Source organism: Leptodactylus fuscus, chromosome 3 (genome assembly GCF_031893055.1).
Source record: "Leptodactylus fuscus isolate aLepFus1 chromosome 3, aLepFus1.hap2, whole genome shotgun sequence".
NCBI lineage: Eukaryota > Metazoa > Chordata > Amphibia > Anura > Leptodactylidae > Leptodactylus > Leptodactylus fuscus.
The window spans coordinates 97,213,823-97,239,440 of NC_134267.1; the positions used below are offsets into that span (position 1 = coordinate 97,213,823).

The window sequence follows — 25,618 nt, forward strand, 5'->3', positions numbered from 1 at the left end:
AATTGAAGAATATGTCTAAATATTATTAAATGTGCACACATCAAAATTTAACTTATAAGTAATAATGCTCTTTATATAGTACGGTCACTTTTTTTTTTATGGACCAAGCACAAACCTCATTACACTAGTCACATTGTTTAACTGCCATTGAATTAGTGCCAGCTGCAGTTTATGTTGGTAAAAACACGCCAAGCGTTAAAACAATAAACCAATCCATAGTAGTAAAGCATAAAGTTGCAAAGCAACACGTTAATTTAGGATTAGTGAAGAACTTGGTTAACAATATCTGAGTAGAAGAAAAATGGAGACTGCTTGTGACCCCTCAGACGACAAAATTTAAGGAAAACCATCATCCAAGACAAACATTTATTAAAAAAAAAAAAAAAAAAAGTAAAAGAAAACAGACAACACAACACTATAAAATCAATGTTTTCTAGCATGCAAATATACTGTCCAGGGCTTGAAATTAACTAGTCCTGCGCATCCAGGATGAGTCACATTTGAGAATCAAAATTGTTGTATTTAAGAACATATTTCTAAGTTGTTTTCAGCACATAAATATGGCTGTAAAGAGAGTTGTACAAAAGTCTACAGATGTATCAATAAATCAATTGTACATCCCAATATGGAACATACTATTAAAAGAGTAGATGGACATGAACACTTTGCTAATACGTACAAGCAGACAGACTAATGGTAACATCATACTACAGTAAGTGGTTCCTGCCACTGGAGCATACAGCCACTAGCAATTTCGGGCACAAGTTACCTTACTGATCATTACTGACACACAACCATCACTGTGATGCTGAATAAACCACTCACTTTACTAAATAACATTACACTACAACATACTGTAAAAACTTCGACTGAAATGGGAAAAAAAAAGAAAATAATGAAGATTCACGTAAGATACAAAGTACTGAGAAATTCACAAATCTAGGCTTGCCAGCAAAATTACAACAAACCACTCATTAAATGGATGATAAATATGTATGAAACTGAAAAAAGAATATACAATGACCTTCACTACAATATCTTATCTTATGAAGGATGAGGCAAAGCAATTCTATTATTTGTGACATAGTGGTGAGCAACTGGTACACATATTAGGAGTGTATGTCAGAGCAATGTCAGATGTGTTTACCCATCAGGCACTTTTAAGGGATTGTCCAAGACTGAATATTGATGGCCCATCCTGTAGGACAGATCACAAGGAGGGAACACCTGGGCGTCTGGCACTCACATCAATCAGCTGCATCTGCTCAGCATAAAAAAACCCCTAAAAGTACATGGCTCTATAGAACGTGTAGAGGTCAAGTAATGATGTGAATGGGAGCAGAGTTGCAACTTCAGACTGGCAGCCATGACCCACAGGACAGGCTGCTGTGGCACTGATAAGGGTGCCAGGTCTTGGACTACCAATGAAGTCATATTAAAGTGGGTGTCCAGGCTTAAATACAAATAAAAAAAAATCAACGCATGACATTCACTTTTACATGGCCCAGTCCTGCAGCTCTGTTGTGACCACTGAGACCAATCAGTGGCCTCAGAAGAAGGGACATAAGACATCGCAGCAGGCAAGGACTTCCGCAAAAGTAGATAGCCAACAAACAGGATAAGAACACACTGGGAGGACACTGGAGTACTGGGGACAGGAGAGTATGTTTTTTTTTTTTATCCCCACCTCCCCCAGCCTAATTAAAAATTATTTTTTTTCTTTTACGCTAGGTTCACACCTGCGTTCACAGTCTCCATTCTATGGTTTCCGTCTTCTGCATGCCAGAAGACGGAAACCATAGACCGGGTCCGGCCGTGAGCGTTTTAGGCTCTCCGCCGCGAAACCGGATTTTTTTATCTGGACACAGAGTACTGCATGTCCGAATCTGTGTCCGGATTATAAAACCCGGTTTCGCGGCGGAGAGCGCAAAACGCTCACCGCCGCTCACGGCCGGACAGCTTTCTCACCCATTCAAATGAATGGGTGAGAGAGACTCCTGCAGGTTTCCGTCTCCTGCCTCTGTTTTAGGCAGGAAACGGAAACCTCAAGTACGGAGAGGGCAACGCAGATGTGAACGAGTCCTTAGCCTGAATAACCTCTAATGATCTATTCTAAAAACGGGTAATCAATATGTAGTCTTGGATATCCCTTTTAAAGCTATATTGATAAGATATGTCATAAACATCTCAAATGGGGACTGATCAATGGGCCAGAAACCATGGCAGTGACTTTTTTTAGCACCATGCTTACATCATCTGGAAACTGATTCAATTATGTGGAGAAACAATGTTGGTCCATTAAAGTTAATGGGATGGAGTTTGTGGCTGGCTGAAATTCAGGGATGCGAGGTGTAAGAATGGTTCAGTTGCATAGAATTCACTATAAGCAGCACTGCCGTCATAATGTCAATTAAGCTGATTAACATACTTGGATAAGATTTGTACGCATGTATGAGCTATTAAATGGGTATTTCCATAACTAACAACTACCATCTATGTACAGAAAAGGTGACAAATGTGTGATTTCTGAAACTCTCACTAGAATACCAATCTGGTTCCTTGTTAGATGTGCAGCGATTATACAACATACTTTATACATGTGAATGCTGAAGCCAATCACTAGTCTAATCTGAGATGCTAGTAGGTATGTCATGTGACTGCTATGGTCAGTAACTAGTTGCAGGGTTTACATATAAGGAATGTCATCATTGCAGAAATGGGGGCGCTACAGCAGCAAGGAACTGAGTGGCAGCATGTCGCTCAATACATTTTTTCCCATAATCTCCTCTAACTTTTACTAGTTTTGTAAACCCCGCACAGCCCCTTTAAAATTAAAAGCTTAGTTGTGGGTACGATATTTGGGGAGCAGAACTCATCTGAACGATAACCAGGATGAAAAGTTCTACTGCGTTTGTGTGTGTGTATGGACAAAATAGTTTTTACCCCTCATTTAATGAAAGAAAAACCCACAGAAATAACTTGAATTTGACAAAAAGTAATAATAGCCAAACTGCATGTTGACAAGCCAAAAAGCTTCTGGGAGAATGCCCTATAGACAGATGAGACAAAAATCAAACTTTTTGACAAGGCGCATCAGCTCTATGTTCACAGACGGAAAATTGAAGCATATCTTGAAAAGAACACTGTCCCTACTTTGAAACGTGGAGGAGACTGTTATGTTCAGGGGCTGCTTTGCTGCACCATAACACAGGGTGTCTTGAATTTGTGCAGGGTACAATGAAATATCAAGACTATCAAGGGATTCTAGAGAGAAATGTGCTGCCCAGTGTGAAAAAGCTTGGTCTCAGTCGCAGGTCATGGGTCTTGCAAAAGGGTAATGACCCAAAATACACCGCTAAAAACACCCAAGAATGGCTAAGAGGAAAACATTGGACTATTCTGTGGCCTTCTATGAGCCCTGACCTAAATCCTATTGAGAATCTTTAGAAGGAGCTGAAACATGCCATCTGGAAAAGGCGCCCTTCAAAGCAGAGACAACTGGAGAAGTTTGCTCATGAGAAGTGGGCCAAAATACCTGTTGAGATGTGCAGAAGGCTCATTGACAGTTACAGGAATCATTTTATTGCCTCAAAAGGTTGTGTAACAAAATATTAAGTTAAGGGAACCTTCAATTCTGTCCAGGCCTGTTTCAGGAGTTTTCTCTTTAAAAATAATTCTGTTGAAGCATGGTTGAAAAACAATGTCTGACTTTCATTTGTTCATTTTCATAAAATTTTTATTTATTACTACTTTTGTCAGATTCAAGTTACTTCTCTGACCATTGTGTGTGGGTTTTTCTTTCATTAAACGAGCAGTAGCAACAATTTTGTCCACGTGTGTATATCGTGAGAGCAGAAAGCTTCAAGTGATATCAAGAAAGAAGGATAACACAGCCTGTTTCTGCCATCTCCTCCTTAATACAGCCTTCCAGTGAGCACAGGAGTAGGATACTGGAACTTTACTACTAGTTATTACACACTAAGCATGTGTGCTCTGTGCTTGTCACGTTTAGGGAGTACTGTACATTATAGTGCAACTCTGTGAAGTTCTTCAAATTTGTACAATATTTCATCTTACGCAATGTTGCATTGTGGATGTCTTTTATAAATCTTATAAATCCTGTGGATATATAACAAAAAAAAAAAAAAAAAAAGTGTAACACACCCTGGTAACAATGAAGTTATACTATTTCCAACTCACTGTGTATGAATAAAAAAAAAAAAATTAAAAATTGAAATATGTGGATGGCAGGAACACAAGTAATGAATGCATGATAGGAATAAGTTTCTGTTATTAAGCATAAATAATAATTCAGGCAACAAACTATATATACTGGACTTGCACACAATGTATCGGCAGGATTGGGGGACACAAACATTTTGGCAACTGCAATTGTGAACTCATTCACACACTAAATCACAACTCACTACATCATAGACATGAAGAAAAGGAATAAATGCAGTTTTTTTTGGTTTGCTGAAGCACTAAAATGATGATCGCAAAAGGATGTCTAATTGTACGCATGAAATTGGTATGTCGCAGCTCTGCCAATTTCAAGCCCTGACCATGTACGTATGTTTTCTAAGTGGGATCAGTGGCTACAAAGCAGCCAGCAGTACTGTTAGTCACAATACAAGAAGAAGGTTGTGAACATACCTGAGCAATGTTCAAGGTCTAGAGCATTGGAGGATGGGCAGGACAAGACAGAACAAAAATAAAGGAAGAAAAAAAGAAAAGACAAAACAGTGACTATGAGGCCTGCCTCAAGATGCTCTGAGTCAGAATATACCCACCAATGGAGTCTGCAAAGGGTAGCAAGGTTTTACTTTGAAATAAGGAGCGATGAAGGTTTAAAAGCACTCTGGGAAGCAATTTGTGGAGTCCTACATGGTGTAGTAAGGGCTGGCAAAGGGCTCTCTTGAGACTGGCCTTATAGGAAGGGGAAAGCAATGCAAAACAAAAAGTCATTTATCAAGTATCTACTGCGCTATGAAACCCCCAGGCAGGAAGTACCAAATAAGAAGAGAGGTTTTCCAAACAACCCACAAAATATTAACGGAATATAAAAAGGGACTACTATCACAACTGTTTTGTTCAGTCTGCTATAGCAAAGAAAAATGTAAGGGGTAGGGCAATACTGATGGGGAAAATATTAATGGCAATACCTGCTTGTTTAGACCTAACATGTTGCACACCATATCTCGGGAGTAAGGCTGCTCCAGGACATATCTCAACAGAGCAGTCTGTGGCTCAAATAAATCCTGCAAGAAAAGACATAATACACACAGTAGACACAAGATAGAACAATGCGTGCAACTACCAAACGTTACGAACAACTTCATAAAAAGGCTTTCATAATATGTACAATGTGCTAGGACAGCAGGGGAAAAAATGGAATGGAATTAGAGAAAGTGCAAATTTCATATAGGCTTTGTTTTTACAGCATTCACTGCTGGACCAGCAAATTGGTCCTATTTGCAGACAGCTAGAAGAGATCAATGGTTATATAACACAGGTTTTATCCAAAGTCCCTCTTTTCCATCTTTTTTAAAACAACATATCCACTTTTTACTTTTTCTCACATTGTGGGTTGCCAGAGTGTGTTGTTTGGGGTATTACATGGGTTCTCCAGCTTTTCAACAATGATGGCCTATCTCCCAGCTATTTTCCCATGATGGTTCAAGTTGCATTGTTCATTTAAGGTATGTTCATACAGATGTTTGCATGCAGATTTTCAAGCAGAACCTGACTCAAAATCCACCTCAACAAACACCACCTAATTCTTCCATTGATTTCAATGGGAATAAGAAGAAGGTTATTTCCTCAGATTTTTCAGATTGAAGAAATAAGAGTAGTCATGACCTTATTGCAGCTCTGCTTGCAGCATTTTTTTTTATTTTTTTTTTTTGCAAAGACCACTGCAAAAAACTGCCCCCCCCCCCATTCACTCCAATGTGCATTCCTTGCAGAGATAATGTCTGGTGCTTCTTTTTTTGTAGCTGAAAAATCAGAGGAAAAGAAAATCTGCTCCTGACTCACACTGAATTTGTGCCTCAAAAATCTACCAGCAGAAAACTGTGTGAACTTACCAAATGACATTTTTACAATGAGCACAGTGCAACATGGCAAGAGTTAGCGGCTACTGAATACACATTGCCAAGGTTCAATGCTGCATTCGGATATTTGTAAACTTTTCAACACAGAATATTACAATCAGAATTAGCAGCTATTGAGGCTTCAGTGCTACATTTACACAGGATCGCCATATATGCAATTTAGGGGTATGTGTCTTAAATAAGTAACATATAATATATAAGTAATATATAATGTTTAGAGATGAGCGAACACTAAAATGTTCGAGGTTCGAAATTCGATTCGAACAGCCGCTCACTGTTCGAGTGTTCGAATGGGTTTCGAACCCCATTATAGTCTATGGGGAACATAAGCTCGTTAAGGGGGAAACCCAAATTCGTGTCTGGAGGGTCACCAAGTCCACTATGACACCCCAGGAAATGATACCAACACCCTGGAATGACACTGGGACAGCAGGGGAAGCATGTCTGGGGGCATAAAAGTCACTTTATTTCATGGAAATCCCTGTCAGTTTGCGATTTTCGCAAGCTAACTTTTCCCCATAGAAATGCATTGGCCAGTGCTGATTGGCCAGAGTACGGAACTCGACCAATCAGCGCTGGCTCTGCTGGAGGAGGCGGAGTCTAAGATCGCTCCACACCAGTCTCCATTCAGGTCCGACCTTAGACTCCGCCTCCTCCGGCAGAGCCAGTGCTGATTGGCCGAAGGCTGGCCAATGCATTCCTATGCGAATGCAGAGACTTAGCAGTGCTGAGTCAGTTTTGCTCAACTACACATCTGATGCACACTCGGCACTGCTACATCAGATGTAGCAATCTGATGTAGCAGAGCCGAGGGTGCACTAGAACCCCTGTGCAAACTCAGTTCACGCTAATAGAATGCATTGGCCAGCGCTGATTGGCCAATGCATTCTATTAGCCCGATGAAGTAGAGCTGAATGTGTGTGCTAAGCACACTCATTCAGCACTGCTTCATCACGCCAATACAATGCATTAGCCAGTGCTGATTGGCCAGAGTACGGAATTCGGCCAATCAGCGCTGGCCAATGCATTCTATTAGCCCGATGAAGTAGAGCTGAATGTGTGTGCTAAGCACACACATTCAGCACTGCTTCATCACGCCAATACAATGCATTAGCCAGTGCTGATTGGCCAGAGTACGGAATTCGGCCAATCAGCGCTGGCTCTGCTGGAGGAGGCGGAGTCTAAGATCGCTCCACACCAGTCTCCATTCAGGTCCGACCTTAGACTCCTCCTCCTCCAGCAGAGCCAGCGCTGATTGGCCAGAGTACGGAATTCGGCCAATCAGCACTGGCTAATGCATTGTACTGGCGTGATGAAGCAGTGCTGAATGTGTGTGCTTAGCACACACATTCAGCTCTACTTCATCGGGCTAATAGAATGCATTGGCCAATCAGCGCTGGCCAATTCATTCTATTAGCGTGAACTGAGTTTGCACAGGGGTTCTAGTGCACCCTCGGCTCTGCTACATCAGATTGCTACATCTGATGTAGCAGTGCCGAGTGTGCATCAGATGTGTAGTTGAGCAAAACTGACTCAGCACTGCTAAGTCTCTGCATTCGCATAGGAATGCATTGGCCAGCCTTCGGCCAATCAGCTCTGGCTCTGCCGGAGGAGGCGGAGTCTAAGGTCGGACCTGAATGGAGACTGGTGTGGAGCGATCTTAGACTCCGCCTCCTCCAGCAGAGCCAGCGCTGATTGGTCGAGTTCCGTACTCTGGCCAATCAGCGCTGGCCAATGCATTCTATTAGCCCGATGAAGTAGAGCTGAATGTGTGTGCTTAGCACACACATTCAGCTCTACTTCATCAGGCTAATAGAATACATTGGCCAATCAGCGCTGGCCAATGCATTCTATTAGCTTGATGAAGCAGAGTGTGCACAAGGGTTCAAGCGCACCCTCGGCTCTGATGTAGCAGAGCTGAGGGTGCACAAGGGTTCAAGTGCACCCTCGGCTCTCCTACATCAGAGCCGAGGGTGCGCTTGAACCCTTGTGCAGCCTCGGCTCTGCTACATCAGAGCCGAGGGTGCGCTTGAACCCTTGTGCACACTCTGCTTCATCAAGCTAATAGAATGCATTGGCCAGCACTGATTGGCCAGAGTACGGAATTCGGCCAATCAGCGCTGGCCAATGCATCCCTATGGGAAAAAGTTTATCTCACAAAAATCACAATTACACACCCGATAGAGCCCCAAAAAGTTATTTTTAATAACATTCCCCCCTAAATAAAGGTTATCCCTAGCTATCCCTGCCTGTACAGCTATCCCTGTCTCATAGTCACAAAGTTCACATTCTCATATGACCCGGATTTGAAATCCACTATTCGTCTAAAATGGAGGTCACCTGATTTCGGCAGCCAATGACTTTTTCCAATTTTTTTCAATGCCCCCGGTGTCGTAGTTCCTGTCCCACCTCCCCTGCGCTGTTATTGGTGCAAAAAAGGCGCCAGGGAAGGTGGGAGGGGAATCGAATTTTGGCGCACTTTACCACGCGGTGTTCGATTCGATTCGAACATAGCGAACACCCTGATATCCGATCGAACATGTGTTCGATAGAACACTGTTCGCTCATCTCTAATAATGTTCTAAGTTCAATTGGATGGACAATTTACAACCATACTCGTATATATTTAACATTTGGGCACTGTGTGAAAATATATTTAATCATCAGGATTTTATGTCATAATTTGTAAGGGAGCCTTCACACGGAGTATACGCTCCGCTCATTCTGAACGTAAAACTCGTTCAGAATGAACACGTAAAAACCAACTTCCATTGACTTGAATGGGTACCGGCATACCAGCGCTACCCATTGAAATCAATGGGACGCTTTTTTCCCTATTGCTTTCAATGTGATACTGAGCGGCGGTCCTACCGGTGGTCAGTCCACCTACCGCTGATTTTGTGATACAGCATTGCTTCTTTCTTTGCTGTTAGCTGTGAGGATGCTACTAATAGACCCCTGATGAATCTCCTTTGTTGAGACAAAACGTGTAGGGTCAGTGTATATAGCTAATGGTGTGATTCCCACACACTGACAACCCTAACAGGAACCTAGCCAGTGGTACCTCCCCTCTCTGTTGGCGTGGCATTAGGCCAGTAACCTCAGAGAGGTGGGGAGTCATCCATTGAGCAAGCAATATAGAGGTTCTGTTCTGGTTAATGTCGGTGGAGTTTTGGCCCACATCTTGTGTGGTATAGGGAGGCAGTAAGGAATATTCTGTAGGGCTAATCTCCCTATAGGGCCTCCCATCCTCACATGTTTTTATACTTTCTTTTTCATGTTTTAATAAACTACAAATGAAAGGGAAGTTTTAGTTATCATACAATTCCTATGGTGGTATGGTCAGCCTCCTTCAGTGAATCTTCTTTAATAGGAATTCCAAATATTCAATTTATCAGAGCATATTATATACACATACATACATGTATATACATATGCGCCAAGGATAAAACTCAAGCTTTAATTTCCCTTATTTTATATTTTGCTGCTGTCCTTTCTCTTTCTACTTGACACATATTTAATTGAGCAGTGTATATCACAGCAGCTGTAAAATTTGGAGGGCTATATTACTGGAGTGCTCATACACTTTCTCTGGTATTATACAGTTATAGGACAGACTGCCCAGCAAGATCCTGAACTCATTTCAGCTGTCCTTGAAAACACAGGTGCCTTTAAGGGAAGTATGCATTTTTACTGAGCTTGGTTGTACACATCATTATTTTTTATTCCTTCTTTCAAATCAGAAAAAAAAGCAAATTTAACTTGTATAGTCATCATTTTCTTAAAACAAATTTACTCACCTTGTCATAAGGCAAAAGCCCTTTCAGCGGAAAGCGCAATGTTAAAGGATCCAACTTCCAAGAGTTACAGATGGCTCCTGAATTATTCACCACAGGAAGAAGACTGCAGCGGCCTTGGAAGATTGTATAGGATAGAGACACATAAAACTTTTTCGAAAAGATTTAAATAATATTTACAAAAATACATCTGTATTCAATATAATTGGCAATATGAAAGTCTGTACCACCTAAAGCTTAGGGGGCGTTCACAATAGCGTCGGTGTCCGACAGCTAGTGTCCGATGCTAATGTCCGCACAAAATCTTGATGATTCCTGCTGGTGTGCGTTCTTTTACAGTCCATGTCTGTCCTTAAGTGTCCATTCACAAAGATGACCAATTTTTCAAGCGGACAGCAAAAACCTACATCGGACAGAAAAATGGCGTGGGCGCATGCGTAGTAGTAGAAGCAGCATGCTACTGCGGATGCACCCATGCCATTTTTTTTTATCAATGTCAGTTCGCGAGTTAGACGGGACTAGAGGACATCGCTGGAAGAGGAGGCGTGGCTGAAGATGACGTCAGACCCTGAATGCCCGCCCCTCGTGCACGTTCGGTAAGTTGAACATATTCTGTTTTAAGGTTTTATTTTAAAATGGGGGGGGGGGTAGTTTAATATAACATTACCGGTGCCTGGATAGCCTTTTTAAAGGTTATTCACGCATATGTGGGGCTCTATCAGCATAATTTTGCTGATAGAGCCCCTTTAACTGGTGATTTCTCCAGAAATAGTGACACATCAGCTTCTCTGTATTACACAGGATACCACCACCAATATATATCACTGTAGTAATGAGAGGATTTCTGCTAATTAAGCAAAAGTGGATTTCAGAGCAGAACTTCAAAGAAAACAGAACGTGTTTAACAAATTTTGGAATATATTTTATAAACAGCTTTTGGTTCTTGGGGAGGAGACACTAGAGAGAAAAGATGCTACTATGCCACAGGACTGGACACATTAAAATTCAACTTGTCCAGAATTTTCTTCCATAAAACAAAACACAAAACCTACAACACATTGTAGAACAGCTGGGCCAACAACAAACACATGAGTACCTAATATGTATAGTCAGTTTTACACTTATGTGTATTAACTTACCACAAATAGAGTTAATTCTTGCTGTGGGTCTAAAACTGTCAACAAAGTCTGAGACCAAGTTCCCCAACAACTGATAAAAAGAAAAGGGAAGGATTATGTCATAATGTCTTCAGATGATTAGCTGGTTACAGACCATACCAAAAGCAAACTACAACTGCTGTATAATATGTTCACATCAAATTCAGGGAATATGCTCATCATGTATTTGTTTATATGGTTAAAATGTGCGCTAACGAACACACATCTAAGCAGCTGCAGAGGTCTATCAATGACTTGCATTGTTATACATTATATATATATATATATATATATATATATATATATATATATATATATATATATATACACTCACCGGCCACTTTATTAGGTACACCTTTCCAACTGCTCGTTAACACTTAATTTCTAATCAGCCAATCACATGGCGGCAACTCAGTGCATTTAGGCATGTAGACATGGTCAAGACAATCTCCTGCAGTTCAAACCGAGCATCAGTATGGGGAAGAAAGGTGATTTGAGTGCCTTTGAACGTGGCATGGTTGTTGGTGCCAGAAGGGCTGGTCTGAGTATTTCAGAAACTGCTGATCTACTGGGATTTTCACGCACAACCATCTCTAGGGTTTACAGAGAATGGTCCGAAAAAGAAAAAACATCCAGTGAGCGGCACTTCTGTGGGCGGAAATGCGTTGTTGATGCCAGAGGTCAGAGGAGAATGGCCAGACTGGTTCGAGCTGATAGAAAGGCAACAGTGACTCAAATAGCCACCCGTTACAACCAAGGTAGCCAGAAGAGCATCTCAGAACGCACAGTACGTCGAACTTTGAGGCAGATGGGCTACAGCAGCAGAAGACCACACCGGGTGCCACTCCTTTCAGCTAAGAACAGGAAACTGAGGCTACAATTTGCACAAGCTCATCGAAATTGGACAATTGAAGATTGGAAAAACGTTGCCTGGTCTGATGAGTCTCGATTTCTGCTGCGACATTCGGATGGTAGGGTCAGAATTTGGCGTCAACAACATGAAAGCATGGATCCATCCTGCCTTGTATCAACGGTTCAGGCTGGTGGTGGTGGTGTCATGGTGTGGGGAATATTTTCTTGGCACTCTTTGGGCCCCTTGGTACCAATTGAGCATCGTTGCAATGCCAAAGCCTACCTGAGTATTGTTGCTGACCATGTCCATCCCTTTATGACCACAATGTACCCAACATCTGATGGCTACTTTCAGCAGGATAATGCGCCATGTCATAAAGCTGGAATCATCTCAGACTGGTTTCTTGAACATGACAATGAGTTCACTGTACTCCAATGGCCTCCACAGTCACCAGATCTCAATCCAATAGAGCATCTTTGGGATGTGGTGGAACGGGAGATTCGCATCATGGATGTGCAGCCGACAAATCTGCGGCAACTGTGTGATGCCATCATGTCAATATGGACCAAAATCTCTGAGGAATGCTTCCAGCACCTTGTTGAATCTATGCCACGAAGAATTGAGGCAGTTCTGAAGGCAAAAGGGGGTCCAACCCGTTACTAGCATGGTGTACCTAATAAAGTGGCCGGTGAGTGTATATATATATATATATATATATATATATATATATATATATATATATATATATATATATATATATATATATATATATATATATATATATATGTAGGGTCACTTATACTATTAAGCTTTATACATAAGTGGTATTTTTCTTTTGAAACAGTTCTTTAACAAATTCTTACCCAATGTGGAAGTTTCCCCTCAGGATACAGTTTACGGATTTCAGTTACTGAAAAGTATGCTGGAAGAAGGCACGCATTTCTGTTTAGAATGTAGGCTACAACCTGTAAAAAAAAAAAAAAAAAAGTCTTTCCCTTCTGAAATGTTTATACACAGTTCAAGATTTAATAAAACATCACACAGTATATAGCAAAGTGAACTTAGGGCTAGTTCACACGTAGTTTGATGGTCGAGAAATTTGGTCAGGAAAAAATCCGCTTCAGGAATTAGGAAGCGTTTTCTGGAGCGTTTTTTGAGGAGTTTTTAGTTTTTGTCTTTTCCTCCAGCACAGTGAATGGTCCTTGAAAAAAAAACTACGTTGCGGTTTTTGCCAAAACCGTGTTTATAAAAAAAAAAAAAAAAAAAAAAAAAAAAAACAAAACACACCACACGCCAAAAACCATGACGCGTTTTTTTCGCCTCCCATTGAGTCCCGTTGGTTTCTTCAGGCGGAATCTGCCTGAAGAAAGGTCATATGGCTTTTTTCCGCTAGTGGAATAAAATAAAAAAAAGCCTTAAGTCTCTTGGGCTATTTAAGAGACGAATAATTGCACTCATCTAGGTACTGTGCAGTCTTTAGCTGCTCATGTGATGCTGTGCTGATGCATCATGGGACTGATAGCGGAGCAAAGAGAGATATAAAAACCAAGATAGAGTGTGATGGGGAGCTGAGGAGATGCTGAGGTGGAGGGATAAGAGTACACAGTATACAGGAAAGAAGCCTGGAGTACAACAGTCTGGTGATGGATGCAGGAAGGACATACGTTTTGCAAGAATGCTTCTTTAAAGGCAAAAATCTAAGGATGGAGCAGCAACATAATGAAGTCTCCTGGACTAAACAGTGCATAGATCCCAGGGCCACCACCACCACCACGAACAATTCAGCAGTTCTCAAAAGGTTCTGCAAAGAATGTATTCATCCAGGATCCATCACTGGATATGGATGAATAAACACTATATCTGGAGTACAGCATCTTCTATAACGTTGGACTCCGTTTTATCTGATGTATAGGACAAAATATGACCAAGGAAAAGAGATGAAGATATTATTGCACATACAAACCCTTAACACCCCCTGCCGCCTCCAACTCAAGAACATCCATCAAACCCGCTCCTTCATCACCCCTGAAACTACAAAGATGCTAGCCAATGCCCTCATTATCTGCCGCTTATATTACTGCAACAACCTTCTCCATGGCCTCCCAAGGAATACTCTCGCCCCGCTCCAGTCCACCTTAAACTGTGCTGCTCGCTTAATACAATTCTCCCTCCGTTCTTCAACGGCCGCTCCCCTCTGCCAGTCCCTTCACTGACTACCCGTTGCCCAGCGAATAGAGTTCAAGCTACTAACGTTAACATACAAAGCAATCCACAACCTGTCCCCTCCATATATCTCTGACCTAATCTCCCACTTCCTGCCCACATGTAATCTCAGATCCTCCAAAGACCTCCTACTCCACTCTGCTCTTATCCTCTCTTCACACAACAGTCTCTAAGACTTCTCTCGTGCATCTCCAATACTCTGGAACTCATTACCAAGACACATAAGACTGATCCCCAGAATCACAAGCTTCAAGAAGGCCCTGAAGACTCACCTATTGAAGAAAGCCTACAAGCTCCAATAACACTACTGTCACCTCATCACCATCTGAATAGTCTCTCCCCTCACCTTCTGTCTCTATCCCCCTTCCCTCATAGACTGTAAGCCCTTGCAGGCAGGGCCCTCTATCCCACTGTGCCAGTTGGTCACTGTTAGTATTATATTTGTTTTGTATATTTTGTGCACTGTATGTAGAGCCTCAAATGGAATTACTGGTGCTATATAAAATAATAATAAATAATATTTTTGTACATTTTATGCCTTTGGTGTTCCTTTAATCTATCATTTCTGGTACAAATAAAAATTACAATAAAAATACATTACACTAACAATGTATTACTCACAAGTGAAAGGCCACACAATTATAACAATCTATACATGACTAAGTGGGTGGTGGGGTTATGAAAGCGTACTGTAGACCGAAATCAGTTAGCTATAGTATAAATCAATGCTGATACGGTTTATCAAAAGTGAAACAAAACGCATTTATGAAGATAATCATACATAAATTTTCATAATGCAGGAGAGACTAAGTGGGTAGTGGAGCTATAAAAGATGTTATAGATAATTAAATGAAGATTACCTCTCTTGCTGCTAGAAGCTGCTGTACAACAGCAGAGCTCACAGTGTTTGGGATAGTATGAATTTTCTCCACTATTACTTTCAACAGATCTCTTACTCCCTGACAAAAAAAAAAAAAAAAACACAATTGCATAAAGTTAAAGAACAGGAAAAACTAAAATCACAACCCTAAACAATTTTGTAACATAAATAATAAGAGGAGCAATAATACAAAATTCTGTAGACATTGTATGCAAAGGACTCTTAAAAGCCAGGTTATCCATCCAACACTAACTTGTTATCTATTTTATTTAAAATTGGCACCCATAACCTAACAACTTATTAACAAATTGTATTATTTTCTAGGCAACAAGATGGCACTTTAACATAAAATGGTAAGTTCACTATGTCCCACAACAGTGTTTATGTGGTTTAGGATAGGTTCAAACCTGTGTCTGGTCTCCAATTTAGGCAATCTGGCGGGTTTCAGTCTTCCGCCCGCTAAAATGCTAGTCTGTTGGAGGCCAGAGAGATTTAACTACACAAAACACATAAATGTAGCACCACCAAAAATATCTCTAAGGGCGGGTTCACACCAGTGCTCGTGTCCACTTTAGGCAATCTGGCAGGTTTCCGTCTTCTGCCTGAGAAACTGGACAGGGGACGGAAACCTGGCCGTCAGTTTTCAAACTCATTCACTTGAGCGCCTGTGAGTGTCTTGTGCCTCTCTGCGACGAAACCCTTTTTTTTTTTAAACCGGACACAAAGTCGGATATGCAGGACTTTGTGTCCGGTTAAAAAAAAAAAAAAGGTTTCGCCATAGAGAGGCACAAGACGCTCAAGGGCAGACACTTTGAAAACTGACTGCCAGGTTTCCATCCCCTGTCCAGTTTCTCAGGCAGAAGACGGAAACCTGCCAGATTGCCTAAAGTGGACACGAGCACTGGTGTGAACCCGCCCTTAGAGATATTTTTGGTGGTGCTACATTTATGTGTTTTGTGTAGTTAAATCTCTCTGGCCTTCAACAGACTAGCATTTTAGCCCTGCCATCTATTCTAAATCGCAGAAACTAGTTTTATAGGCTGAGGAAACATACTGTGGAAAAGCTTTTTTTTTCCCTTTGCACATTTTGCTACGTTTTATTTTTTGAGCCAAACCTAGGAAAGCGAAATATAAAGACTACCTAAACTTATAAATCTCCTTTCTGCTAGATTAAAGAGATTCTATCATTACAATCCCTTTTTAAAGTAAGCCCACGTTGGAATAGCCTTAAGAAAGGCTATTCTTCCCCTACCTTTAGAATTCTTCTCCGCACCACCGCTCGGTAGATATCCCGGTTTTTGTTATTATGCTAATGAATCTCCAGACAGCACAGGGGGCGTTCTCCCATGCTCAGACAGCACTGGGGGTGTCCTCTGTGCTACTTGAAAACTATCTAGCACTGACTCCATCTTCACTGCCTATGCCTCTTCTCCCATGTCACTATCACGTCTTAATCCAAAAGCGCTGACTGTGCAAATGACGGCTGACAGACATGTGCATTTGGACGATGACGCGATGGAAGCGCGAGAGAAGAGGCAGTCCGGAAAAAAAAAGACAAAGGCATCGGTGGAGAGTTTTCAAGAAGCATGGGAATGCCCCCAGTGCTGTGAGAAAACTCATTTACATAAGGAAGAAAGATGATATTTCTCAGGAACGGCGGCGCAGATCAGAATAATAAAGGTAAGAAAAGAATAGCCTTTCTTAAGGCTATTCCTAAATATATTTAGTTTAAAAAAGGTATTCTAATGATAGAATCCCTTTAACCCTGACACAACGTCTTCTGATGCCTGCCTCTACCTTGCAGCCACTGTGCGTTAGTATTTGAAGATGGTGGGTGGTTTGGGAGGCACTAGTTCCCAGGAGCATTGGAATCTTACCAATCAAAAAATCTGCCACTTTCAGATCCCTGGTTCTCAGCCATGGCGTGCACCCCCTTTGGACTGTATGGACTACCACCTGGGGTATATGTACCAAAGGTTGAGAACCACTGGATTAGAGGACCTGTTTCTCATAGATCATAAACTCTTATAAGCAGGGCCTTTATTGCTATTGTTTTATACGCTAAATATTATGTTAAACAGACAATATCAGTCCGTACAGTGTATGTACCCTTTGATTTGTAAAGTGCTGGGAAATAGGTTGTCTATAACTAAATAAAATTATTAATACTTTTATAACTCTACCTATAGATATACATATTTTTACTTACACAGGTTGTAAAAAAAGAGAGATCAATTCGTTATATGTTTGTTTTGTTTTTTTAAAGCATGCTATGGTACTATTCCAATTTGTTGTTGGTATTTGCCAAAATACTCCAGTAGTCTGGCAACTGTAATCAATCATAGAACAGTAACCACAGCTAATCCATCTATCCAATCCATCGATTTTACTATGTGCAGCTGCACAGGTACTTTCTAGAAGCCATATCAGCTACTTAACATGTAGAGTTAGAGAAACATTTTATTAATAATGATGTAGGATACTAAGATAACAAGCGAATATCTTCTCTTAGGGTTGACATTATATAGGATCAGAGTAAAGAGACCAAATATGCTAATCTTGTTGTCATCCAAAAGAATGGGAATAACAGGCACTAAAATAGTTGCTGTGCTTAAGCATGCAGTATGGTATCTCTATATATTACTTCTATGTTAAACCTATAGAGCAAATGTATGGGGCAGGGATATATAGAGAGCTAAATGGGTAAGAATATGTTAAGCAAAACAGACTACTGGAACTGTACGGTTTCCTAACTTTATAAGTGTAGCAGTGCTAGACAGCAAAGCTGTCATTCAGCTAACTTTAGTTTGTTTCCCTTGAATAAAAGAAAAAAAAAAGTGAAAAGTTTCTGTCATAACGTCTTCCTGATCAGAAATCTCCATTCAAAAATGAAATGAATGGGAAATGTACAGAGTTATGGGTACTTACCTTATAGTCCACACCACCTATAATCTTGAGGACGAGCTTAAATGTTAACACCCACAGTTGTGTTCTTTCCCATTCCAAGGCATCAGAGTTTACCAAGGCCTCGCAAACCATCCTGAGATAAAAAAAAAAATTCAAAAAATAATATATTATATAGTAAAATTAATGTGTATATTATATACACATTAGTAAAATTTTCCAAATTTTTCTAACTTGAAAGAAGTATTTTACATACAAGACTTTACTAAGATAGGAGGTCAATGGTTTAAAATATAAAGAAAACTCCATTTTGCCTTATATCACATTTCTAATTTGATATGAAATTGTAAAAATCTTCAAATGGGCAAGCAAGATGTCCTGATTGGTTGGATAGTATGGTTGGTTTGGACCTAGTAAGCACCAGGGAGCATAAGGCTCTGTGAAAGAGAGGCTGGGAAAGAGACTGAAGTCTGAAGAGGCTTTGAGCACCTGAGACCCCTACATGAGAACTATGTGTAAAGGAGAGTCCCAAGAAGCTTAACATCACATTTGGACTGGCTGGTATACAACCGGTCAAAAGTCAATGTAAGGCTCCATTTACACTGCCTAATGCTTGTGTAGATGAGCACTAATTAGTGATTTAACAAATTGACCCCTGCTCTTTAGCATTTTACACTGACTGGTGGGTGGAGCTACCGGCTTTGTCACGTTCTTGAAGTTATATATATGCGAGTGTCATATTCTTGTCATTTGTTATATACACACTTGAAAAAGGGACCTGTTCCTGAAATGTGTTAATAAAAGAATCTACGTTTGGACCAGCGCGCTCATTGCCTCTTATTCTACACTGTGATGTTCCTGATGTGTGAACTTTATTTACCACGTTCCTGAGGCCAGTTATCACACACTGGGGTTTGCATCTCCCAAAGTAGTTACATATACGCATAGTGTTTGTGAACTATTGTCACAACCCCCAAAGGTGAGCCTTTTTTCATGTGTCCTCCATGGTCAACACCTACTGAAGGATGAAAAGAGCCGCGTCACTCTCGGGTCAAAACTCGCCTGCCACGACTGTCGCGGTTTCTCTCTCTGGAGTCAACTCAAATGAATAGGCAGTCTCTGGAGGTTGCCGCCACGCTGAGCCGCGGAATCCGCCTGAAGAAAGGGCAGCTCGCTTCTTTTTTCCACTAGCGGCAACATGCCGTTAGCAGTAAAAAGAACTCTGGCGGTCTCCATAGACCACCATTGTGAGGGGGCGGATTATGACATGGATTATGCACCATAATACACCCCCTATGTGCCCGTGTGAACGGGCCCTAAAGCTTGTAAAAGAAACTGGAGTGGTTCCTTTGTATAAACATAGATAAAGAGCACTAAGCTCAACTTACATATATTGCTTATTGCTTCTATCAGGTTGTAAATATTTTTCTGCCCTTTTTATCAAGTAGTTTGTGGTTATTACGATTAATAAACAGGATAGTGTCTACAGATATACCACCATTGAATGATTACCTGACCAAATCAAAAGGTAAATAGAGCAATACAATAACTAAAAGTTCCATAACAACGGCTCATCAAATCATTAACAAACCTTGGAGGAAGGACAGAGGTTTCTACTGCCATAGCCAAACAGTCGTACAGGAAGGAAATTCGTTTTGGACTATGTTGCCCATGAATGAATCTTACAATCCACTGGACACATTGTTCATGAGATTCCTGAAATAATAAAACAGACAAACACGTAAAGGTGTATAAGAGCAAAACTAATTTAGAAATTTTGATACAGAAACACTCACAGAGATCATGTCAAAATAGTGTTTGAGGACTCCGACCCCCACTCCGCATAAAATATGCAAGCATTCTCTTTTGTACATCCCCCCCCAATGTCTTGTCTCCTGCTTCCCAGCCTCTCTTTCTTCTTTCTCTGCTATGGAATCTAATAATTTTCCCTTACACTTTTCTATTCCTGTATTATTGTTTTGAAAACTCCAATAAAACCTTTAATGATAAAATATGCAAGCAGGAGTTTTCTCTCCACTAATTTCAGGAAGAACCCCCAGAGGACCACATTATAGCATTTTTAAGTGGATAGGGTTTCCGTTTTTTTTGAGTCCCCAAGTGGACCTTAAGACCGGAAACCCAAACACTAGTGTGATCCTAGTGTAAGATCCATATTGCAGAAAAGCAGCTTTTGTTGAAAATTTTGTCTAAAAATGCATTTCAGATTATGTTATAAATTGTGTATTATCAAACTAAAAGATACATAACATAGCATACCTATAAACTGTTGCCTGAATTAAAGGGTACTTGTTAACAGGTGCTTATACTACTGAAGCTCAAAACTCCACACCTGGTAAACGCAGTGCCACCTTGCTCAGTTTCCGAGTTTTATAACTTTTAATCCATGGGATTTGAGCGGAGCTTGACTCATCTTTGGAATGTCCGCTATGCTTAAACGATAAGCCAGAACACCTCACTTTATTGTGCAATATTCTTGTACTGGAGAGTCCAGGACTCATAGGCAGCAAGAGTGAAAGTTATAAAAAGCTAGATGAGCAAGTAACGGGACAGAGGTTACCAGGTTTGGAAACCTAAACCCCCTAACACAATAGGAATGCTGGTCTAAGGGCCCTAAATCAATGTTGCTCTGCCCTACATTTTTCCAGGAAACAAGTAGTGCAAAGAAAACAACTACTACTTTACAACTATGATCAAAACAACTGGCACACAAAATATCCCTTCCCACTGGCACCACACGCAGATTTACTGTCCCCGGAAATCATGTGTCTTAAAATATTGACAGGGGTTGACATGGTGGTCAATTACACAGACCAGAAATAAGTATGAAGATTTATAGATGTTGTATATATGATAATGTACACTAACATGTACATTACCATATATGAACTAATCATCTAAAGCACCCTCCTGGACACCATCCACAGATGTAGTCTTTACCAAATGAACATTCACCATGCTAAATGTTCATACAGTTTCTACATGCCAAGGAGCTCTCTTTGCAGTCTCAAATGGAAAAGAGAAGATTTGATTGACATGAAGGGGGGCAAGAGATGAGCAGGGTTTTTCTGCAGAGAGGCAAAAGGGAGCTCATCCTGGATCTGCCAAACACCAAAGTTCTTTATACTTTTAATGATTTTTTGTACAAATGACGATCAGGGTGCCTCAGGCACTATCCACTGCTATGTACCCTGTTGACTTGTCTTGGAGAACCCCTTTAACTTTAAAGAGGACCTATTATCACCACCAACTCCATTTCTTAGTCTCAATTAATAGGCACTGCTCCACCAATTCTAAGGCAATTGGACTTTTTTTTTTTCCTCCCAGCTCCCACTTTTCCCAAGCAATCAATGCAGTTAGTTTTGGTTCCTGAGGTGCTATTTAGGCTCTGCACTGTAAGGTAAGCAGTCTGTTGCAGAAGCAGCAAAAGGGTGTGATTCAGAGCTCTAAATAAGAAAAGGACAGTGTCAGAGCTCAGAAACACCCCATATCCTGCCTGAATCTGCCCACCTGATAGTACAGAGCCAAGATAGCATATAAGGCATCAAAACTAACAGCACATACTGCTTGCAAACAGTGAGGGATAGATAAACAATTCCAACTGTGCCAGAATCAGTGGAGCAGCTTGGTGGATGGTGAAAGGTCCTCTTTATGTGATGCTGACATCATACCTGAGGAAGATCACTCCAGAACTGTCTAAAGGCACCAAGGCAGCTGATAAGCTTTGTCTTTTCATCTTCTGGTGTGTCCATAAACATACTGCAAAAAAAAAAAAAAGTTTGTTAAATGCTACAAAAATATAGATGCAATTAAATAAAAGCAGTAAAGAATGTGAAGAAAGCATTCCGTATATTCACACACAGGATTTTGGAGAAGATTCTGAGGCAGCATTCTACTTCAAACTGCGTCAGAGAATTGCTTAAACTGTTTCATAACTGATCTTCCTGCATTTTGTGTGGCAAAATTACAACTGATGCCGCACTGTGTGGCCTGATGTTGATTATCGCCATTGTATGAGGGCAATATGCATGCACACCTGTGGTAGAAACCTGGGGCTCATCTATTTGCCATGGTTTCAACAAAAGCTTTTTGGAGCCGAGTTTGAGGCGGCAGACAGTTTCATAATCTACTCCATAGTCTTCCCTTAGGCTAAAGCCCCATGTAGCAAAATTCTGTGAAAATGCATTGTGGTTTTTTTCAGCAACATTTTTCATTGCATTTTGGCTGTGTTTTTCTTCCATTAGTAAATCCAAAAGGATAACGCTTACGTTTCTGCAGCTAAAATGGACATGAAATGCATGAGTTTCTGATAAAATGCAGCTTTTCCACGGCTGTTTTATCCTGATTTTGATTGACACCTGTTCCCACTATAGATCATCAAATATATGTGTAAATATATATATATATATATATATATATATATATATATATATATATACACACACACATACACACAGCTATTAAGCAAAGAATTGCTTAAATTTTTGTGCCAGGAGTGGCATAAGGTCACCCAAAAGCAGTGTGAAAGACTGGTGGAAAGCATCCCAAGACACATGGAAGTTGTGATTAAAAATCAGTTATTCCACCAAATATTGCTTTCTGAACTCTTCCTGAGTTAAAACATTAGCATTGTTGTTTTTAAATGAATATGAAGTTGTTTGAAGTTGTCTTTGCATTATTTGAGGTCTGACAGCCCTGCTGCTTTTTTATTATTTTGACGATTTCTCATTTGCGGAGACATGTTGTTAATAGTTTATATAATAAAAGAACAATGCACTGTTTACTCAAAAATGAATGAAGAGAAAAATCAGAGAAACTGAAAATTTTGCAGTGATCTCTTAATTTTTGCCAGAGCTCAGTTTAGATAGATAGATAGATAGATAGATAGATAGATAGATAGATAGACGAGACCCCCCTCGGTAGAAGTCATCTATATGATGCTGTCTTCACATAGACAAAAAAAACAACTACATAATGCATATAATGACAAGGATGCATTGTAGAAAGCCTCAGAATCTGCACATGGATATAAGAATATGCTCTGAAACCTAAAAGCATATGTAATATTCACATCAGATGGACAACCCTTAACTTCAGATAAGTATTTTTAGACGGATGGGTCCTCGGTATGAGAAACGCAGGACTTTCTACTCAGTTTGAAAAACAAACAAACAAACAAACAAACAAACAATGATAGTCTCCGCCTTGTTTCGAACGTTAAAGTGAAGGGTACTGGCTGCAAACAGAGGGTGCTCAGACGGCATCTGTCATTCTATCTGTAATTTGGATTTCTACAATGGGCTACAATGCAGTAGTTTGAACCTAGCCTAACAATGTATAAGAATAAGTGATCAATACCATATTAAAATACACCCAGTGCATAGAAATATCTTCCAGGCTGGCTTCTTGGAAACATGTCATAATGAATTATTATAATTGTATAGCTATGTAAAGAAAATGTACTCACCCAGCAAAGGCCTCTTCAATAACTTCTGTCTTCTATATAAGGAAACAAAAGAAATAAATTGTTTTAGTCTACATATTTACGTATATGTATAATGAAGAACAACCAGTACATGATAACTTCTCCCATTCGGCCACAGGAGAATGGCGACAGACATGCGCAGTCGGTGCTTTTCAAAGCACTGTTTGAGCGCTGGGGACCGCCCTCAGGGCTGTGAGAAAACTAATTAATATATGGATGAAAACTTGGAGATCTAAGGAACGGCGGCATGGAGAAGAAATCTAATGATAGCATCCTTTTAATATGTGATCAGTGGAATTCCATCAACCAGTTGTTTGAAGAGGCTGCAGCAATTTTTAGGGCTGGAGCCTCTTCCCTGTGCCGATGACATCACATGGTACAATTCAGTTCCATTCAACTAATTAGGCCTTAGTTACAATACCAAGCAGAACCCCTATATAACATACAGCACTGTGCTTAGTGGAGAGGGTCCAGCAGAAAAGTCTCAGAAACCCTCTTTAAAGGGGCTCTATCATTGACGAAATGTGTTTTGAGCTAATCATATGCCTCAAAAGCCTTTAAAAAGATACACCCCCCTGTGGCTTATACTACCATATGCCCTCCTCCTCCACACTTGCTGTAACCGCCTCCATCCTCTGTAGTCTCGCTCCTGCGCTTCAAATTCTGTACATGCGTAGTAACACTTCGTTCTGAGCGCTACTGAGCATGCCTGATCGCCATTTTAGTGTAGCTCGCTATAGAACAGCATACTGAGCAGTAAGCTGACTTCTATAGGTAGCTACAAGAAAATAGCACTAGGGCATGCGCAATAGTGCTCAGAACGGAGCATTACTGAGCAGGCACGGGATTTGAAGCACAGGAGTGAGACTACAGAGGACGAAGGCAGTTACAGCAAGAGTGGAGGAGGAGGGCACAATGGGGCATAAGCAACGGAGGGGCAAGAAAGAGGTATGACGCAGGGGTGTGCACACTGGCCACGGGGAATGCCCAGGGTGCTCGGTGAGCATCATTAGGATATCGGTTTTACAGATGTTTAAGAAAAACTGGGGGCAGCACCTGAATAGCCTTTATAGCCTGAATATAGCTGAATAGCCTTTATAGCCTTTTTAAAGGCTATTCAGGCATACGATTAGTTCAAAACACTTTTAATCAATGGTAAGGCCCCTTTAATATGACACATAATGGAGACAGATGTACAGTATTATTAAAATAGATATGTCCAGCAGGGATAATAGGGTACACTTATTCAGTCATGTGCTCTAAGAATATGGATGTCAAAATAAGCAAATTATAATAAATATATATATATATATATATATATATATATACACACACACACTCTCAAGTCTATTCCCCTACATAACACTGCCAAACCCATCACTGGCAGCTCCAACCCAGCAATACTATGTACCCACAAAAAGCCCCATGCACATAATGTCAGAGCACACTCACCACCACCTCCTCAAAGATGCTCTGTAGTTGGGACTCCATTTGTACGGAGGAAAAGCACGGCGCTGTACAAACACAGGAACAATCGCTTCACTTCATGCTCCTGCCACTTCAATGTAAAATCTTTATAAATCAGACAATACGGTAAAAGTAACAACACTACATAATACAGTCGGTGTTTGTAGCTTTTGTCTCCGGGTTAGGGAGTGCAGCGAATAATGCACTCCGTCTAGAAACTAGGAACTTCCGCCTCATTCGGGTTCCCGTGCGCGGTGGAGAAGGACAGCAATGCGCATGCGCGCCAGAAGCAGGAAGTGTGGAGGATGTCAGATTTAGTATTTGTAGAAGCACGTGACCGGAGTTGCAGCGTTCCGTGGTGGCAGGCACAATAATGTCTTATAACAGTTCTTTGTATCTCTCAGTGTAAATGGGGAGGCTACTGTATTTTCCCGATGCGCGCCAAATGTATTAAAAAGTCCTTGTCTCATAGTCTGTGGTGACCAGTCGTGCTTTTGCTCAATCTACCATTTTTCATGGCTTGAATTTATAATTTTTGGCTGATCTACTCAGGTCTTCCAGAAACACCTCACGTGACTGGACTGACTCCATGACTGGCCCATTTTTCCTGCTTTTGGACTGGAAACATTTTCATCTTTTTTTTTTTTTTCATGCAATCTTGATAGCTAGGCTAAGGCCCCACACAGCAGCCCACAGCCCAGGGGAAAAACTGCGCTGC

The 25,618-nt window shown here is 40.8% G+C and overlaps 1 protein-coding gene across 2 annotated transcripts in view; it reads right to left on the reverse strand.

Moving 5' to 3' along the window:
- Nucleotides 1-25,142, reverse strand: part of MED23 (mediator complex subunit 23) — a 63,014-nt gene extending 37,872 nt beyond the window's left edge. The window contains exons 1-11 of one of the 2 annotated variants that reach the window (XM_075268026.1): nt 24,886-25,142; nt 23,416-23,447; nt 21,620-21,707; nt 19,522-19,646; nt 17,955-18,066; nt 15,007-15,105; nt 12,787-12,888; nt 11,053-11,122; nt 9,917-10,029; nt 5,166-5,261; nt 4,657-4,674 (exon numbers count right to left, since the gene is read on the reverse strand). In XM_075268026.1, coding sequence (XP_075124127.1) covers nt 4,657-4,674; nt 5,166-5,261; nt 9,917-10,029; nt 11,053-11,122; nt 12,787-12,888; nt 15,007-15,105; nt 17,955-18,066; nt 19,522-19,646; nt 21,620-21,707; nt 23,416-23,447; nt 24,886-24,924 — 894 coding nt within the window. In that variant the 5' untranslated portion in view covers nt 24,925-25,142. The remainder of the gene's footprint in view (nt 1-4,656; nt 4,675-5,165; nt 5,262-9,916; nt 10,030-11,052; nt 11,123-12,786; nt 12,889-15,006; nt 15,106-17,954; nt 18,067-19,521; nt 19,647-21,619; nt 21,708-23,415; nt 23,448-24,885) is intronic. The other variant, XM_075268027.1, reaches the window with a different exon arrangement.
- Nucleotides 25,143-25,618: the final 476 nt, after the last annotated feature.